The following is a 20,006-nucleotide window of genomic DNA, read 5'->3' on the forward strand; positions in this document are numbered from 1 at the left end:
GGGAACTCCAGTAAAGGGTCTAATAAAGGCAAAATAACCAGACTTATCACAGGTAGGGGTGTCTTGCTTATAGTGAAAGAGCCAGACAACATGTCTTACCTTAAATTTTCCGAGCTGAATTCTGATTCTAGAAATTTAAGGAACTGTTCTCTCCCAACTGGATCTTTCAATGCTTCATCCATGCCAAAACCCCACCGTTTTACCCTCTGCTGACTTGGTTCTTTGCTAAAGGAGATAAAACAAATATATTCCCTTTGTTACAAACTCTATCTTCTGCCATCATATTTCCCCTCAAAATCAAATATGCTTTGAAGTTCCTATCATTAACATATTTTTCAGGAAAAATATCTGATTGATGGCTCTGTACGAAATTATAGTGAGATGAAAGGCATTAATAATAAAGTCTAACGTTTATTAAGCATTAGACGCCAAGAGATGGATTCTCTCTTTCAGGCTTTTTCAGCAGCTTTATGAAATAGGTACTATTTTTAGTTGATGAAGAAATCGAGGCACTACGAGGGTTATAATTTGCCAATGCAAACAGATTAACACTCCAAATCTTCTGACCCTAGAGCTCAATTTCTTAACCACTGCACAGTGCAGTCCCATGGTGACAGGTTGTGCTGCAGGGAAATGCATTGAGAATAAAAAGGCTTAATTCCCGGGTTAATTCTGTGGTTAATTAAGTGTGTGACCCACTCCTGGCTAAGTCATAACATCTTGAGGTTCCAACTTCCACATCTATAGAGTCTCAAGCTTATGGATGATAAGCTCTACACTTATCAAGCATTTAAGAACCCCTGGACGGACCTAAAAGAAAGAGACAGTCCATAAATGCAATCTGGAGAAGGGTTACAGAAGACTAAATCCTTACTTTGTAAAGAGGTATGCTATAATTTTGCTATGACTTTGTCAAGATTGATGATATAATTCTTCCCTTGAAAGAAACCAGGAAGTCTTAAACTGCACTTTGGTTTTCTTAAGAATTCAGTCTCTTATCAGCTTCTCTAGAATATTTATGGTAAAGTCATTTTGGTTTAAAATCGAGGAGTTCCCGCTGTGGTACAGTGGGTTAAGAATCTGACTGCAGCAGTTCCGGTTATTGTGGAGGCACAGGATCGATCCCCAGTGGGTGTTGTGGGTTAAAGGATCTGGTGTTGACACAGCTGTGGTGTATGTTGCAGCTGCAGCTGGGATTCGGTCCCTGGCCTGGGAACTTCCGTATGCCACAGGGGTGGCAATTAAAACAAGATAAATAAAATTGAATTTATCAAGTCACACTTGTGTTGAACTTAGTGAGTATGGATTTAGCATCCATTTTACTGGAATAGATAGGCCTTTGTGGCTATGTGGATTTTCAGTGAAGCTAAAATCAATGAGCTAAATTTTGAGAAATAAGGATCCTGATTAGTCTATATTGAAACCTTGTATTGACATGTGAACACTATTGCATATGGAATGGATGGTCAAGGGGCACCTGCTGTATAGCACAGGGAACTCTACCAAATATTCCGTAATAATCCATGGGAAAAAGAGTCTGAATAGAATGGATATGTGTATATGTATAACTGAATCAATTTGCTGTACAGCAGAAATTAACACAACATTGTAAATCAACTATACACTTCAACAGAACAACAACAAAAAAGAAACATTTGCACCTCTAATTTTGTGCCAGTCTTTCTGGAGAGGCAAATCTTAATATGAATGCAAATATTTAAGTGTCAAAAACCATAGCCTTGAACAGGAACTTTATCTCGCGGTTAACATAGACACAGAGTAAAATTACCTTTACAATTTGTCACTGTAGGATTCTTCCTATTTTGCCCAAACCTGAAATGAATACAATATTTGAAAGGAGGAGAACATTTATTTCACTTACCTTGCTTCAAGTTCCCAGAAGGTAGTATCATCGGACAGCCACGGGTTAGAAGGGTCAGGGGGCACAAGAAATGGGTCATATTCTACATACTGTTCCGTGTAACTTAGCAGACTTGAGAGAGAAGAAGAAAAAAATTTCACTTTTCTTAGTTTTCTGCCTGATGTTCTGTCTAGTCTTTAAGGGACACTGTATAAAAATGCTTGGCGAAGGAATCCCTGCTTGCTTATAGGATTTAATGCAATAGCAGTTTTCACTTTTCAGTAGCTTTTGTGCATCAGCTTACTGCACTTCTTAGAGGACCAGAATGGCTAAGGACTCCACTGCTCCCCACGGCCAAGCCATAGAGTCAATATCCCTCCATGACTACGAAGCCACATGGAAGTCAGCGCATAAGAGGAAGCGCCAAGGTTAAGTCCAGTCCTTGATCGATCAGCCCACCCACAGCAGAACTGATTTTAGTTTAACCTGGAGAAGAGGTTAAAAGGAAATTTTGTCAAAAATACTTACAGAAATTAGGTAAATGGGGAATCACTGACAAAAACATTTTGAAAACAAATCTACATTTTACAAAAGTCAAGGGAAAGAGAGGAAAAAGGCCGGAGATGTAGGACTGAACAAGGCTCCCAGGTAAAGAATACGAATGCCTTGAGAACACAATTCAATGAAGAAAAGGAAAATACGCAAAGTCTGAGTTTAATTCAGATTCTAACGTCATCAAATAACTGGCCAGTGTGAACGTTCAGATGAATTTATAGAGAGCCTCTAAGTTGCAAAAAGCTAACTTAATAAATTGAAAGCTTCATTTCTCCCAGAAGGAATGAAAAGCCTCAATTCCTTCGAATTCTCTTCTCTATTTGACGCTGGTTGCACAAACACTGGACCTCCAGAGACTTAAGATAATAATGATCATTGTGTCATTTAAACTGCAAACAAAAGAGCTCTTTGACACTTTTCTGTGTTCAAAAAGGAAAAAGAAAATAATATTTTTTACAGGTTTCCAATTCTTTATACCTGCTCGCCTCCCACCATTCTAAACGCATGTAACTGCCACGTGAATTTTTAAAAAATTTATATGGTATCGTAAAGTACTTACCTGTCAGCAACTTTCGACATTTTTAACCTATGTCTATCTAACTGTATTTGCCAATATTTTATCTGAAAAAAAGATTTGGAGAAGTAGTTACATAAGTAGTGACATTCTCACAATTTTCAACTCCAAATTCTAATAGACTAGGCAATTCTAAGCAAGACTATGTTTGCAGTCGGTACATGTTCAAAGTCTGTAGAAAAAAGTCAAACATGAGGGCTTGGAAAGAGTTAATAAAAATAAAAAGCTGTTTGAATGTAAATATAATCAATATTGCTTTGGAAGAGCAATGATTTGAACATTCTGACAGCTTTAACGAAAGGTAACTTTAAGTGCTATAGAAATTTTAAGCATTTATTCATAGTGAGTAACCAAATCAGAAGCACATTTCTTCCTCAAACATTCAATTCAGGAAATAACTGTATTTGCTATTTGATACTATAATGTCAAAATAAACCTGCTTCCTAACACTAACCCTATAAAGGATCAATGATAGTTGTTTTAAGGATGATTTTATGAACTTTTCAGGACAAATTCTCACATGGACATATCGCACATGGAAAATTTAAAACTCTCTGCATTATTTTTTCCTCACTGTGATTATAAATATACTAGAAAAAGTATATATTACACAACTGATAAACCATCCTACAATAAAATAAACATTAAGGGGAAAGAAGGAAAGGGGAAAAAGTCCCATGTTTTAACTAACAAAGAGATTTAACTATTCCTTGATATGAGACACTCGGTGTTTGCTTTGAAATATTACTTGGAGTTGAAGCTATTGATCAATGGATGAAACAAGAAGCAATACATAATGAGAGCGGTCATCAGTGCTAATAAGGCTTAGCACTATTCAAGAGGCATATAGAGATCAGCACTGCAGGAAAAAACAGTAAGCACTCTTTTGTGAAGGACATGCCTCATGATTGGGGGTGGAAAATACATGACCTCATGTCCCCAACCTCTTGTCTTCTCATTCGTTAAGACAGAGTTCATCAGAACAAAACAGACTCTTAGTAATGGAGACACCTATAAATCCGTGTGTGTGTGTGTGTGTGTGTGTGTGTGTGTGTGATTTAGAAAAAAAAAAGATTAGAGGGGAGTTCCCATCATGGCTCAGTGGTAACGAACCCCACTAGTAGCCATGAGGATGCAGCTTCGATCCCTGGTCTCACTCAGTGGGTTAAGGCTCTGGTGTTGCCATGAGCTCTGGTGTAGGTCACAGAGATAGCTTAGATCCGGCATTGCCTTGGCTGAGGTGTAGGCCAGGAGCTGCAGCTCCGATTCAACCCCTAGGCTGAGAAATTCCATGTGCTGCAGGTGCAGTCCTAAAACAAACAGACAAACAAAAACCAAACTAACAAAAAGGTTAAAGGAAAAAGAATTTGGGGAAGAGTGAAGAGTTTTGAAAACAATTTCTGTATATTGATACATTTTCAAGTGACAACATACCTTAAAATTGCCTTTTAACTGCAAATCTTCTATGTGAAATGGTCGTTCACACTAATCACTTAAAAAATACATGCTATTAATATTCCCCATCTGGTTCTCATACCTGCTACTCTATTAACCATCATACAGTTGGCCCACCTGTTGTTGTAACTCATCTTCTGTTGCAGGTTTACTTTCCGGTGTGGGTGTGTGGGTAGGACTGTGACTTCTAATATCATTTTGTAAACCATAGACAGACTATATTAAAATAAAAAAGAAATACGTTAGGATAAAATAGCATTAGAGTCATAGACTTTCTAAAAGATAACTTCATGTTATATATTCAGGGAAGTAACTCCATGCTTTGCTGCATATTGGACGAAGCTTCTTATCAAAACTCAAAAGGTACTGCTATCATAAATGTCATATGAATGTCAAATAGAAGCACAGGTTTTGGAAAAAATATGTGGTTAGATTATTAACTGACAGAATAATTGATTACATGGAAAGAACTGGGTAAGTGTGATAAAATACAAAGGTGGGCTGATAGCACTAAATTGGGGAAGGACAACACAATATAACATTTAAGAAGTATGGATTTCAAAGTAAGACAGAGGTGGATATAGAAGAGAATAAAAATGTAATAAGCCAAAAAAAAAAAAAAGGATAAAAATACACAGGAAAGGAATAGCGTACTAAAGAGAGAGACTAGGTTGAGAATCCCATTGCTGATCTGGCCTCTGATGGTCAAAGACATGCCAAGTGCTCCTACTTTCCCATCTCGCAAAACTGGCCCTGACACCTGGTTCCACCGAGTACCATTTGCAAGCATCTGTGAACCCAAAGGGCTCATGCACCTTTGGAATGCTTCGTGTCCCAGTGTTTATTATTTTGTCAAAGATCAAACCTAACCACTTAGGAATGCTATTTTTTGGGAAAGACCCATGGCTGGCTAAGTATAAATAAAGATTTGGGAACTTAAACAAAAACTCATGCCCAGTTCAAGGTGACACATCTCACACGTTAACTCAAGGGAGTGGCCAGATTACTTTTTCCTTAATAAAAAAGTACTGGCACTTTTCCTTTGGATGTGAGGATGAAGGATGAGGACAGGATGAAGTGCCAAGACCCCCACAAAAGTCAAAGTTCCTCAGCAGTGGAAAGAAACTACTGAGATCAGAAGAGGTACACGCCCGCTTAACGGAGCCAATCATCGGGCCCATGGCCAACCTTACAGAGCCAATCATCGGGTCCATGGCCAACCTTACAGAGCCAATCATCGGGCCCATGGCCAACCTTACAGAGCCAATCATCGGGCCCATGGCCAACCTTACAGAGCCAATCATCGGGTCCATGGCCAACCTTACAGTAGCTCCAAGTTCAAATGTGCTTTGTTCCCGACTCGTTTTCACTTGGACGCCACCTCTTCTTTTTTTTTTTTTGTCTTTTTTGCCATTTCTTGGGCTGCTCCTGTGGCATACGGAGGTTCCCAGGCTAGGGGTCTAATCGGAGCTGGAGCTGCCGGCCTACGCCACAGCCACAGCAACTCGGGATCCGAGCCGTGTCTGCAACCTACACCACAGCTCACGGCAACGCCAGATCCTTAACCCACCGAGCAAGGCCAGGGATCGAACTGAAACCTCATGGTTCCTAGTCAGATTCGTTAACCACTGCGCCATGATGGGAACTCCCAAGATGCCACCTCTTCTTAATGTGAATCTCTTGGCTCTGTACCTGGGCCCTTTTTCCTTGTGACTTCCTATCGCAAGGATGCTCTTGGCCCATCTTTAATAGATGTTGACTTGGTGTTCAGACTATTTTTGGTAGTTCCTTCAATCTCCCCTCTTTCACCATAGCCCCAACCTCTTGGAAATCAATTCTTGTGACTAGGCCTCTGTTTTAACCCAAGGAGTAGCACATATGCTGTGAATTAATTATTAAGAGGACTGAACTAAATGGTTTAGACTTTTTCTTTCTTTCCTGCCTTCACTCAAAACTTAATGAACATCTACTATATGCTGGATATAATGCTAAGCATTAGGGATATGAAAATAAACAAGAATAGATATGTTTCTTCCTCCTTCATTGGAATTCACAACTTAGAGTTTATACAAACAATCATACAAATAAACATGTGGTTAAAACTGTGATAAGTATTGCAAAAGAAAAGAATAGCATGAGCATAATGCCTGGAAAACATGGAGACTGAATTTCCACAGAAGAAACAAAAAAGGCCCACATGAACTACTAACAGTTGTGTTTGAGGTTGATTAGATAACAACCCTCTGCATTCTAAAATGACAGTTGAGGGTGATGTTTTAAAATTAGGCAAGTGAGGAGTTCCCGTCGTGGCGCAGTGGTTAACGAATCCGACTAGGAACCATGAGGTTGCGGGTTCGGTCCCTGCCCTTGCTCAGTGGGTTAACGATCCGGTGTTGCCGTGAGCTGTGGTGTAGGTTGCAGACGCGGCTCGGATCCTGCGTTGCTGTGGCTCTGGCATAGGCCGGTGGCTCCAGCTCCGATTAGACCCCTAGCCTGGGAACCTCCATATGCTGCGGGAGCGGCCCAAGAAATAGCAATAGCAGCAACAACAACAACAACAACAACAACAAAAGACAAAAGACAAAAAAAATAAATAAATAAAATTAGGCAAGTGAACGATCACCAGTTATGCAATAATTGTATTTTCCAATGCCTGCTCTTTTTTTAGTTGTATCACACTAACTCTTTTTTTTTTCTTTTTTTTTTTTTAAGGGCTGCTCCCTTGATATATGGAGGTTCCCAGGCTAGGGGTCTAATCGCAGCTACAGCTGCCGGCCTACACCACAGCCACAGCAACACCAGATCCGAGCCGCATCTGCGACCTACACCACAGCTCATGGCAATGCCGGATCCTTAATCCACTGAGCGAGGCCAGGGATCGAACCTGAAACCTCACGGTTCCTAGTTAGATTCATTTCCACTCCGCCACGATGGGAACTCCAATATCACACTAACTCTTGATAAAGCAAATAAAAAGGCCTGAAGCCTTCAACTTTCCAGTCTTTCTTACCTGGGTTAGTTAATTCCATGAAGTTCTTTCATAAGAATCTATAGTTCATGTAAAAACTACTTTTAGGACAAGATAGCTGACAGTTTTTTGGTTAAGATTTTGGTCAAGATTTAAAATAATTAAAATATTTACAGAAAAATATCATAATTTATGGTGACACAGAAGTAAAATGATCCCTAAGTTATCTTCTATGTCTACATATCTTTCTTATCTTTTTTTTTTTTTCCTGTCTTTTTGCCTTTTCTGGGGCCGCTCCCGCAGCATATGGAGGTTCCCAGGCTAGGAGTCCAATCAGAGCTGTAGCTGCCAGCCTACACCACAGCCACAGCAATGCAGTATCCAAGCGGAGTCAGCGACCTACACCACAGCTCACGGCCCACTGAGCGAGGCCAGGGATCGAACCTGCAACCTCATGGCTCCTAGTCGGATTCGTTAACCACTGAGCCACGACGGGAGCTCCCCATGTGTCTACATTTCTATGACTATTTCAATGTGCATGCATGTCACGTGGTCTTTATGAAGAACCCAAACCACTGTAAGCTGAGGTCTCAAGCAGCCTTCCAGCAGCCCAGCTCTGAGGTCGCTGGGGAGTTTCCTTTTCTGTCTTACATGTAAGTTAACATCAGTTCGTTCTTTCATTCAGGGTGTCCTTCACTTTCTGGGGACCAGTAATAGCTTTTAACTTTGATTCTCAACTAGAGTGAAAATAGCTGTGAATAATGCCATGTTATCATCAGGCTTGGTTTATGGATAAAGGAGGTAAGAAAATTGAAAATTTCTTTGCAATGTCAAAGGATTTTCATTTTTTAGAATAAGGAAGTGTATTAAAATTTGGCACAGTGTGAGCAGAACAGAGAAAGAAAGAAAGAGAAATAAAATTGTTTCAATGTCTTAATACTTGCAGATGAAGTAAAATCAAATTAACACACTGGGATCCATTTTGAGTTTTAATAGCAAAGATAATTACTAAATCAGATGCTCTGGCCTGACTAACGCATCCTTTTCCCCCCAGATGCCTGGATTGTGTAGTACCATCCAAATGAATACTGAATAGGTTGTTCATTAAATGAAACAGATTTGACTCTCTGCATAAATCCGTTCCTATCTGATTTCCCTTTACATTTCAGAGATCCGAGAAAATTCTCTCCTATTTTTTATTTTTTGGTCAGAGGGAGAACTGCCGAGTGCAGGGAGGCTTTTATGCCCTTCTACACGGAGTGCAATTTGTGGGTGGGGGGGTTCTCACTGGTGATGGGGCGGGTAGGTGGGTTTCTCGTTCCCTTGGGTGCTCGGTTCAAACAGAGAACGATTGTGACCACGTCTGATGCTGTGTGGAGGAAGCCAGTGCAGAGGAAGAGCAAGTTAGACAAGAACGCGGGAGAGCTCTGCCAGGGTCAAGTCCCCTGCCCCAGTATCCAGGGTCAAGTCTCCATGCCCTGGTATCCAGGGCTGACTCTGCCTCTGTCTACCCCCCAAGGTTTTAGAATCTCCCCTTCTGTTATCTGTTCTGAGTGGAGTTTCTCTCACCTACGCATTTACTGCACTTCTTACTCAAAACACTTTTGTGCTGCTCTGAAGATGAGTAGTTATTCTACTATGTAACACATTAACATTTTAATTTCCATATTTTTGCATATGGAAGTAAGGCAATGCCTATCTTTTCATGCATAAACAGCTCTAACCACTGCATTAATAGCAGGAAAACTAGACATTTAATCGCAGATTTTCTAACTGTTCTTCTAGGATACGCACTTTAGCTGTTCGTTAAAGTATTAAGTGCCATTATGCCCAAACGAAGGTGACAGAGGAACGATAACGAGACCGTATGCAACTTCCTATGGTTTGAAATATGGATTCTGGAGTTTCCGGAAGCAATCCAGAGAGTGGGTGCAGACACAGAAGCACAAACGCTTCCGTCTTTTTCTTTAGGTTTGTGTGGTTCTGGGACCTCTCTAGCTCCTGTCATGTAGAAGGATCCATCCTGTGATGATGATTTCATGTGTCAACTTGGCTGGACCATGGCGCTCAGATACTTGTTCAGACATTATTCTGGGTGTCTCTGTGAGGCTGCTTTTTGGGTGAAGTTAACACTTAAATCAGTGAACTTTTGAGTAAAACAGTTTCTCTTCTATAACATGGGTAGCCCTCATCCAGCCAGCTGAAAACCTGGGCAGACAAAGACTCACCTCCAAGCACGAGGAAATTCTGTCAAACGAGGCAGGTCTTCCCTGGTCCTCTAGCCTACTGGTCTACCTCATGTGACTGTGGCCTTGTCAAATCTCTACGACTGTGTAAGCTGATTGCTTAAAATAAATCTCTCGCTGTCTCTCTCTATATAGCTATCTATATAGCTCCATCTTTTCGGGTCTATTTCTCCATAGAGCCCTGGCTAATATATAGCCTGACCTATTATAGTTAAAATTTTAGACTCAGACTGGAGAAGATCAGGCACAGAGTGCCCCTTAAAATCTGCCTAGACTAGACTGATTTCTTTCTGGTTCTGCTACCTTATCATCCCTTCAGAGAAACTTGAGGAGATGCAATTTACCTATTCTTGGTATTTTAGTAAAGTATATTCACATTAAAAAGTCAGATTTAAACACTGGTTAACCCCAAATACTTAAAAAATATTTCAAATAGATATAGACCAAAGCCTTCTTTTCACATATTTGATGAACATATTTGAAATTTAACAATTAAATGCAACATCCCAAACTCTCATATTCTCTAGGTACGTATGTTAAATTATTGCTTTAGGGATTCGTTTGGTCCTTTATTCTCGACATTTATGTCCTTTGTCCATGACATATAATAATAAGAAACATCATCACAGCTTAATCGCACAGTCTGGAACAGCATCTCTCATCACTAAGGGCAGTATCTGTTTTCGAAGATGAGCTAGAGTCCAAGGGTTCCCCTTCCGTACCAGCATCAGTAGAGGACAGAGAGTGACCACAAAGCTAAGAGAAGAAGCAGAGGACATCCTGACTGGTGGCAGAAGGCAAAGGCCTTTTCCATAGGTGGTAAGCATGTGCCATCTGTCTAGACCCTTCCAGACCTGCTGTTCCACAAGGACAAAACGGTGAAATCTTCAGAGTATGGTGGAACAGTTCACTGCATGTTGTTAAGCTATTCCTTACTAAAATGGCGTGGCAATTTAGAATCACAAACCATTTAAATTCTGCGATAACACGTTACGGGCGGAGTTGTGTCCTCTGAAATTCACATACAGGAGCCCTCACCCCCCACCGTGACTGTATTTGAAGATGAGATCCATACGGAGTAAGGGTTAAGCAAGGTCATAAGGTGACATCCAATCCTATGGAGCCGTGTCCTCATAAGTGGACGAAAAGGAAAGTGTACAAGCGCCTCCGTCTCTGCCACGTGAGAGCACAGCCAGGCGGCCGCCTGCAACCCAGAAAGAGAGCGCTCCCCAGGAACCAAATTCGCCTGCACCTTGATCTTGGACTTCTAGTCTCCAGCACTGTGAGAAAATAAATTCCTCTGGTTTTGGCTCCCCGGTCTGTGCTATTTTGTTATAGTAGCCAGAGCAGACTAGTACACAGCACTTGAAAAAATGAGGTAAATGTATATATACATACATTTGTTTGCTTGCTAAATATGTGCACCCTCATTAGACCGTGAGTTATGGAGCAAGTCCATGCCTGCCTCATTTATCACTGACTCCCTAAAGACCGGGACCTACCCGGCAGAAAGTAGAGACTTGTTCAGTCTGCTGCCGGAGGGATCATTCCAGTTCCTAGCCATAGAGGAGCTAAAGCAGGAGCAGTGTGTGACTTAGCATCCTCTCACCTTTTATGGAAAGTAACGTCATGGTGAAAAAGCCTAGCGAATGCAACCCGTCTCACTACGAGAAGCGATCTTCATCTGAAGGTGAGAAAATCACTTTTCTCCAATTGAGGAGAACAATGGTATGCATGCCATTGGCATTCTGCTGAAATTTTGGTTTTCTCTAGTAATCGCAGTGCTACACAGAGCTCCTGTTAGGCTCTGTACGTCTATGGGCATTGATTCGCAGGAAACTGGACTGCTACCTAGACAAACAGAGCTGAGCTCTGTGGTCCCATCTCTTGAGGGCATCTCGCTGTGCTGTCACGTGTGTTTTTCTACCGTAAATGAGGGCTGATGGTGGGTGAAGAGCCACACTGACACTGATGCTGGCAAATTTTCCAAAGGAATGACGTCGTGTGAGACACTGGTAGGATACAGTCACTGGGCATAGCACTGAAAACGGAGTGGAAACAATTACTTTACCGTCTTTAAGTTCTATCCATTAACCCCATACGCTTTCTCTGCCAAATAAGAGCCTATCTCAGTTGGTATCTGTTGAGGGAAACTGGGGACAAAGTAAGGTATTTTGGACTCTCTGAAATTCAGAAAGTAGTGAGAAGTGGCATCATGCACTTTTGGGAGAGCTGCCCATAGTTTTGAATTTGGTTCCACAAAGCTGGTCCCTGGTGCACTGAGGCCCTGCTGTGAGCAAAGGGCAAAAGGAACTGAGTGGGGCTGACCGTGAGGGAGAGGGGCCAACCGGCTGGCTTGGGTCTGGCTTTGCTTCTTTTTCGCAGAGATATCCTAGGGGCAAAAGCTTTTGAGCACCTCATCTGAATAGATTGTATGGCACTTTTCCTATGGCTTCTTTAGCCTGATATCAAGGTAAACTGTCTTAAAAGAAAGAAAATGTACTTGGACCATATTTGGGCCTTTGAACATAATGCTTATGTTTCTAGGGAAGGAAGAAAAGAGTCATTAAGAAATAAGACTACCAGGAGTTCCCATCATGGCTCAGTGGTTAAAGTATCCGACTAGGAACCATGAGGTTTCGGGTTCGATCCCTGGCCTCGCTCAGTGGGTTAAGGATCCAGCGTTGCTGTGAGCTGTGGTATAGGCTGCAGACGTGGCTCGGATCTGGTGTTGTTGTGGCTGTGGTATAGGCTGGCGGCTACAGCTCTGATGAGACCCCTAGCCTGGGAACCTCCATATGCCATGGTTGCGACCCTAGAAAAGACAAAAAAAGACAAAAAAGAAAAGAAATAAGACTACCAAGAAAATGTTTAGTGCCTACTTCAGGAACACATACCCCAGGAAATGCTGCACAAATAAAAGCCATGAAGAGAAAGCCCTGAACTTTGCAGGATGCTTTGATCCAGTGGCACTGACCTTGGGCTGTGTCCTCAGAATGACTGCTACCAGCCGAACGTTCTTATGTGCATCAAATATTTTATGCCATACATACAAATGCCTTCTATATGCATGTGTTAGCTTAAAAATGTGGATACTTCTGCTATGTGTTTTCAAAAGATTATATTAAATGGTATTAAATTCAGGATCGCACTTTAATTTTGTTACATGCTTTCTCACCTAAGAGATCCTGAACCTATAACCACTATCCTACAGCTTTGTCACACAATTCTGATGTTAAAATATGATCCTCCTACAGTATCTGTAATTAAACATCTTTGTGATGATGTCTTTCTTCATATTTTTCTCTAACAATGAGATAACCTCCGTTTTTTCCTCATTTCCTGGGCTCTGAAAGAGATGTCTCTTTCTGCTGATGGTTCTTCTCTCAGTATCCTTTTCCTGGCACGGCCACCCCTATACCTTGTGACCGTGGCATGCTTGAGAATTAGGATAGGGCAATTTCCTGGGGAAAGAGAAACTGATGGAAGACCAAGGCTTGGACTTCCAGATTTTTTTTCTAGCCAAGCAACAAGGAAGAGGGAGAAAGATACTAGAAGATATTTCATGAAATAGAAGAAAAGGTGTGTGTGTGTGTGTGTGTGTGTGTGTGTGTGTGAATGACATCCTCTAAACAGCATTACAATGCATTACCAAAATCAACAACATCAGACGTCAATTTTACCTTCCGTGTTTTGTGTGGATTTCTCATTCTGGATGACTTCTTGATGTCCACTTCTGTGGTATTTACACATCCAGGCTAGACATGGAAAACAGAGAGACAAAGAAATCTTTGGATATGAAGGTTTTGATCAGGGTGCTCCGTCTCTAGAACCTTAGCTTCTGCTAAGGTAGAAATTCCATGGCATTTGGTGGAACTGGCTCAAATCCCAGAGTCATTTTTTCTACAGTGATTCATGAAATCCAGTAACCTGGAGAATTTGCTTCCCATAGACAGACTGTGCAATGGAGTTAACGTTTAAAATGAACAAAATGAGGAAAGTAACTGGTAGTCAATGTACCAGGCTTCTTCTCAGAAATTCCTCTCTTGTTCCCTTCTCTCAGGAAGGTGAACCCCCTTAAAACAGGATGGATTGGAGGAAAATTGTGGACCCCCTGCTCCTTGTTTCCGTACAACCTAAAGAGTATCATTTTGCCAGATGTGTTATTCTGTTGCACAGAAACAAAGAGCTGTAAAGCTTCTTCTAGTTTGGAGAAGGAGCAAGGAGGAGGGAGGGAGGAAGAAAAGAGAAAAAGAAAGAGGGAGGACAGAGGAAGCGGGGGAGACACGATGGACCAGGAAACAGAGGAAAAGGGATTACAAAGTACATGGGATCTTAAATCTTGGAAGGTCCTCAGAGCTCACTCACCCTTCAGAAGTGATGGGAAGTTAGCAGTTACATGACTCTGTTTCCTTTACTTTATTATATTTATTTATTTGCTTTTGTCTTTTTGAGGGCTGCCCTTGTGGTATAAGGAGTTCCCAGGCTAGGGGTCTCATCGGAGCTGTAGCCCCCGGCCTACACCACAGCCACAGCAACGCCAGATCCTTAACCCGCTGGGCAAGGCCAGGAATCGAACTCACAACCTCATGGTTCCTAGTCGGATTCGTTAACTACTGAGGCCACGAGGGGAACTCCTGTTTCCTTTACTTTAAAGTTTTGGTACAGGTATAGGGGGGGATGTAGGGGTCTCTGGTACTAGTAAAAAGTATTACATGTACATTTCTGCTCACTTTCTCTATCTCCCCCCAAGCCAAAGACGGAAAGATAATGAAAACATCAGATATCCTTGAAAGTGACTCCAGAGAAACAATGAATGTGGAAAAATGCTTTCGAGGATGTGTTGGGATGGGGAGGGGAAGGGCGCTGATGTGATTCCAGAGATAAGCTGTTCTCTGCAAGCACTGGCAGGCAACGGGGATTAGCTCTTTGTATAATGATAATATAGGACGTCTTCCTTAAAGAACTCCTCCTGATGGCACAGCCATCGGGACAAAATTCCACCATGACGTCGGAAGGGATAAAGAAGTGATGAACGCATTCTTGAATTTTCTCCGTGTAACTTACATGTGAAATATACATACTACCCATCCACTGCACCATAAACATTACATAAACTGTAAATTTGGTTTGTGTGTCTATTTAGGAATAGAAATAGCTGGTTTAGCACCGTGGTCTGCTTGGCAGTGGAGGAGGAAGAGGGCCCTCCCGGGTGGCACTTCTGCTAACTGACACTGAGAAATTCACTTAAACTTTACCAGCATCAGACTGATCAATAGCTGATGTTCTGATTTAATTTCCTGTGGCCTCTCTAGGCATAAGTATATTTTTTCTTTTCTTTTCTCTCTTAGGGCCACAGGTGTGGCATATGGAAGTTCCCCTCAAGCCGCGTCTGCGACCTACACCACACTCACAGCACCGCTGGATCTTCAACCCACTGAGTGAGGCCAGGGATGGAACCCGCATCCTCAAGGATACTAGGTGGGTTCATTTCTGCTGAGCCACAATGGGAACTCCTAGGCATAAGCATATTTTAACCCCTACCAAGCATCCATCCCAGGCCCCCCGTCTTCTGCCAGTGATTTTAGTATGCAGTCATGATTCACAACCATTGTTCTAGAAGTAACAAATATAATATTTTAAACACATTAAAGCAGTCTCGCAAACATGCACCCCTAAGTCTGAGTCCACGGGGAAAGGGTAGGCACGGAATGATGTCTAAGCCTGGCAAGGGAGATTGTAGAAGATTCTCTTCTATGTGTGAAGGAATGGGCTGAATGAGGATACAGTATACAGGAAAGGGACAGTGTGTCCTCTGTGACTGGGAGAAAAAGAGAAATAAAGGTAAGACACAGGGCTCAACAGGTGTCTTCGTTTTCCTCCTATGGAGGAGGACCGCACGGGAATGAAAGGAGTGATAGAAACGCCCGGACAAGCAGGAGGAAGCCTGTCGGTGTGGGGGTGGGAAGGCTAGTCCCACCCACCTTGAAGAAGCACCTGACACCCTCATATGCAACAGGAATCCTTATGACCAGAGCTGGCAAGAGAGATGAACCTGAAGAGGGTTTCTCAAAGTTTGTCTGCAGCAGCCAAGAGATCTGGAATTTGTTGCAGGCCTCAGCAGTAAGGGACACAGAAGTTCTGAGAAGATTAACAGGTGGATGGGATCCTGAGGTTGAGATGAAAGGCCAAGGTGAGCAGGGATTTTATGATGGGAGCAAATGACTGCACACAAACTCCTGCAGTGTGTGTCCCAAGATGAGCTGGACAATTTCTGTCCAAGGCAGAAATCAGCAGGAAACCAGAAGAAGCCCTGCAGAGGCTCGGCCCTGATCACATAAACACAAAACCTTTATACGTCAAACTCTCATCGAAAACAGCCTTGCAGGACAGCAGGGAAAGGTGGAAAAGAATTGTAAGTGCGATCACTTGTCTAATAGTGACTGAGCCACCTAGCAGATTATATTTATTTATTGTTGCTTTTTAGGACCACACCTGGAAGTTTGCAGGCTAGGAGGCCAATCTGACCTGCAGCTGTCTGCCTACGCCACAGCCACAGCAACACGGGATCTGAGCCACATCTGTGACCTACACTACAGCTTATGGCAACAATGGATCCTTAATCCACTGAGTGAGGTCAGGGATCGAACCCGTGTCCTCATGGATACCAGTCAGGTTCATTACCGCTGAGCCACAATGGAAACTCCTCAGAAAATATATTTTCCTTACATATTATGAGAAGCCTGAACTTGAAAGCTTCCTCTGCAGCTGAAATTCTAAATCAATCTTACTTCCTATCAAGTCATACCAAATGGGTATTGACAATTGTCCCAGAAACTATGTCAACCACTGCAGGTATGAAATGGAAAGATTTTTTTTTCCTCTTGTAAGAACACATCTGATTGCAGTCTCAAAGAGAATTAGAATTTTCATTTTCAAAGTTAAAACATTATGGCCTTTTAAATTTAATTAATGAACCATTAGCTGACATCTAAAATTCAATTTGAACCAATGCTTAATAGCATTAATGAGCAAATTAATAAGAAGGTATTGATCCTAAAAATAAACATTATTAAGGGCTGAACCCCGAGGTAATGTCGCATAGCTTCGCTCCCACTGCAGGCTAATAAATCTGCCAGTTCCAAATTTGTCCTTATGGCAAAATAGTTAAAATAATAAACCAAACCTGGGACCATGTCTTGGTGGCTCCCCAGCTTCCTTTCATTTCTTAAGAGTCCCTTTGGACAGCTAATGCTAACAGACTTCTGGTATCTAAGCTAAATCAGGGATTCCCGAAGATTAAAAAAGCTTAGATGCCCCAAGTTGTCTAGTATATTTCTGAATAATTAAGGTCATCACCTAGTGTTGACACTTGCAAAATAGCTACTTTTAGAAATGGGGCACTGTGGTGAATGAAATATGGCAATACTTTTTTTTTGAATTTTTAAAATAATTTTAGGAAAATTTAGTTCTGTTATCTAATTGTCAGATCTAGTGACAAATGGTAAGATACAGAAAAGAAGGTCTGACCTTACCTCAGGGTCTCTTAATATAAGAAGGATGCCAGACAGATGAAGCATCACAATGTGGGAGCATGAGGACAGGACAGAAGTTGGCAGAGCACATGGCACAACAGCGGGACCCCCGAGGCCTCCATTCTTGTGTGCCTTCTGTCAATTCTCACCAACATGGCAAAGAAATATTTTAAAAAATTTTGCCTTTCAGCAATTTGGATCCCAATAAGACCATTTTCATTTATAAAAAAATTTTATTTATAAAAATAAACAATTTGGATTTATAAACAGTAACATTTTTATTTACAAAAAATAACTAATAAGTCCTTGGTTATTTTTAAAAGGAGTTCTTCTTTTGGAAGCCTATATATTATATACCATTAGATGCCACCATCTAATATATAATGTTAGAATATAGCCTAGTATATAATATATACCATTAGATGCCACCAGATCCACTTGAAACGCCATTCATAAATTGTCTTCTGCACTGCAAAACATATCTTCCCAATAAGATTAAATAAACCATGACCAAGTATGCACTCAATATAAATGTTCAAAAGTACTATTTTACAGATATGATATGAAGTACAAGTATGGCTAGATTTAAGGAATAATAAAACGGTATTTACACTTCACCATAAAGTGTTATTTGCATACTTAACATAAAGTGCTATTTATTGCGTAGAAAATAATCACACATTATTTCTAGCAATTCACAGGTGAATTTATTTTCAACAAAATTAAGCTGCGTTGCAACACTAGTACAACACCATCTATTAAAAGCAGAATTTATTTATTTATTTTTTCTAGACTGCACCTGCGGCATATGGAGGTTCCCAGGCTAGGGGTCCAATCGAAGCTACAGCTGCCGGCCTGCACCACAGCCACAGCAACGAAGAGCCTGAGCCACGTCTGCGACCTACACCGCAGCTCAGGGCAATGCTGGATCCTTAACCCACTGAGCAAGGCCAGGGATAGAACCTGAAACCTCGTGGTTCCTAGCAGGATTTGTTAACCACTGAGGCATGACGGTAACTCCTAACCTCAGGATATTTCTTATAAAAGATCTCATTCCAGCTTTCCTTTCTGTTCTTGGGCACTTGTCAGTAGATGTAGTGTCTGACCCTCGCAGCCATGCAGACCCATCCACTAACTAAATGCTGCACACAAACTCAAAGAAGTTGTTTGAGGCAATTACCCTGAAGGTTCCTTCCATTCACCCTCCTCTATAACACCTACTCCTTTGGTTCCTACTCAATCTTATTTGCTGGCTACAGATCCTTCATTAAGTAATCCTGCTTCAGCATATGCTAGGAATGAACTCCTCACATCCAGAGCAAGAGAAAGGCTGCTGCTGCTGAGGGGAGGGACAGCCCGGAGTTACCGAAAGCGGTTAGGTTAGGTAGAAATTGCAGAAGATGGTAAAACCTTTGGTTTAATTCCAAACATAAGTGGAAGTCCTTAGAGGGTCTTAAAAAACGAAAGTGCCTCTGTATCATTTAGATTTTTAAAACCTCACTCAAGCTTTATGCCCTTCTCAAAAAATGGACCTTAAAGTAAAATAAAAGTAAAATGCTAAACTATAAAACTCCTAGAAAATAACATAGGAGAAAATCTAGGTTTTGGTGCTAAAATGGCAAAAACACAATTTAAGAAAGAGTTGATAAGCTGAACTTAAAAACTTCTGCTCTGTGAAAGACACTTCCCAGTGAATAAGAAGATAAACCACAGATTGGGGAAAATATTTGCAAAAGATTATTTGATAAAGGAATGTTATATAACATATACAGAGAACTCTTAAACGTCAAGATAAGAAAATGAACAACCCGATTAAAGAATGGGTAAAAGATCTGAAGAGACAGCTCACTGATGAAGAAAGATAGGTGGCAAATAAGCATATGGAAAGATGCTTCCCAGTATATATCATTAGGAAACTGCAAATTAAAATAACAAAAAAATATTGTTACACACCCATCAGAAAGATCAAAATCCAAAACACTGGTGACACGAGATGCTGAAGAGAACGTGGACCAACAGGAACACTCACTTACTGCTGCCGAGATGGTAAATGGTAGAGCCACTTTGTAAGGTAGTTCGATGGTTTCTTACAAACGGAATGTATTTGTACCAAATGATCTAGCAATTGTGCCCCTTGGTATTTATCCAAAAGAGTTGAAAAGCTGGCTCCTCACAAAAACCTACACACAGGGAGTTCCCATCGTGGCTCAGAAGGTTAAGAACGTGACTAGTATCCATGAGGATTCGGGTTCGATCCCTGGCTTCACTCAGTGGGTTAAGGATCTGGCATTGCAGTGAGCTATGGTGTAGGTTGCTGACATAGCTCAGATCCCTGTTGTTGTGGCTGTTGGGTAAGCTGGCAGCTGCAGCTCTGATGCACCCCTTAGCCTGGGAATTTCCATATGCCACAGTGCGGCCCTAAAATGCAAGCAGAAAACAAACACCTGCACGTGGGTGCTTTACTGAAGATGTCTTTCAGTAGGTGAATGGATAAACTGCGGTACAGATAGTCAGTGGGATATTATTTGGCACTAAAAAGAAAGGAGCTATTAAACTCGAAAGGACAGGAGGATCCTGAAATGCCAACCTGAAAAGTCTGCATCCTGTATGAGTCCACCTACTTTCTGGAAGAGGCGTAACTATGGAGACAGTAAAAGACCCAGGGTTGGGGGAGGAAGGGAGGAGCAGGTGGAGGGGGGAGGCAGTAAGACTGCCCTGTGTGACACTGTAAGGCAATGACATTAACAGTGTTCAGACCCACAGAGTGTCTAACACCCAGAGTGAACCCAGCGTCAACTCTGGATTCTGGTGA

The 20,006-nt window shown here is 41.6% G+C and overlaps 1 protein-coding gene across 4 annotated transcripts in view; it reads right to left on the reverse strand.

The window, feature by feature from the left end:
• The window catches only part of RGS7 (regulator of G protein signaling 7), a 371,782-nt gene that overhangs the window by 25,958 nt on the left and 325,818 nt on the right, over window positions 1–20,006 (reverse strand). For all 4 annotated transcript variants that reach the window (XM_047755057.1, XM_047755055.1, XM_047755056.1 and 1 more), the window contains exons 10-14: window positions 13,343–13,417; window positions 4,563–4,661; window positions 2,976–3,037; window positions 1,883–1,993; window positions 100–225 (exon numbers count right to left, since the gene is read on the reverse strand). In XM_047755057.1, the coding sequence (XP_047611013.1) occupies window positions 100–225; window positions 1,883–1,993; window positions 2,976–3,037; window positions 4,563–4,661; window positions 13,343–13,417 (473 nt within the window). The remainder of the gene's footprint in view (window positions 1–99; window positions 226–1,882; window positions 1,994–2,975; window positions 3,038–4,562; window positions 4,662–13,342; window positions 13,418–20,006) is intronic.

This window comes from Phacochoerus africanus, chromosome 12, assembly GCF_016906955.1.
Source record: "Phacochoerus africanus isolate WHEZ1 chromosome 12, ROS_Pafr_v1, whole genome shotgun sequence".
NCBI classification, from domain to species: domain Eukaryota; kingdom Metazoa; phylum Chordata; class Mammalia; order Artiodactyla; family Suidae; genus Phacochoerus; species Phacochoerus africanus.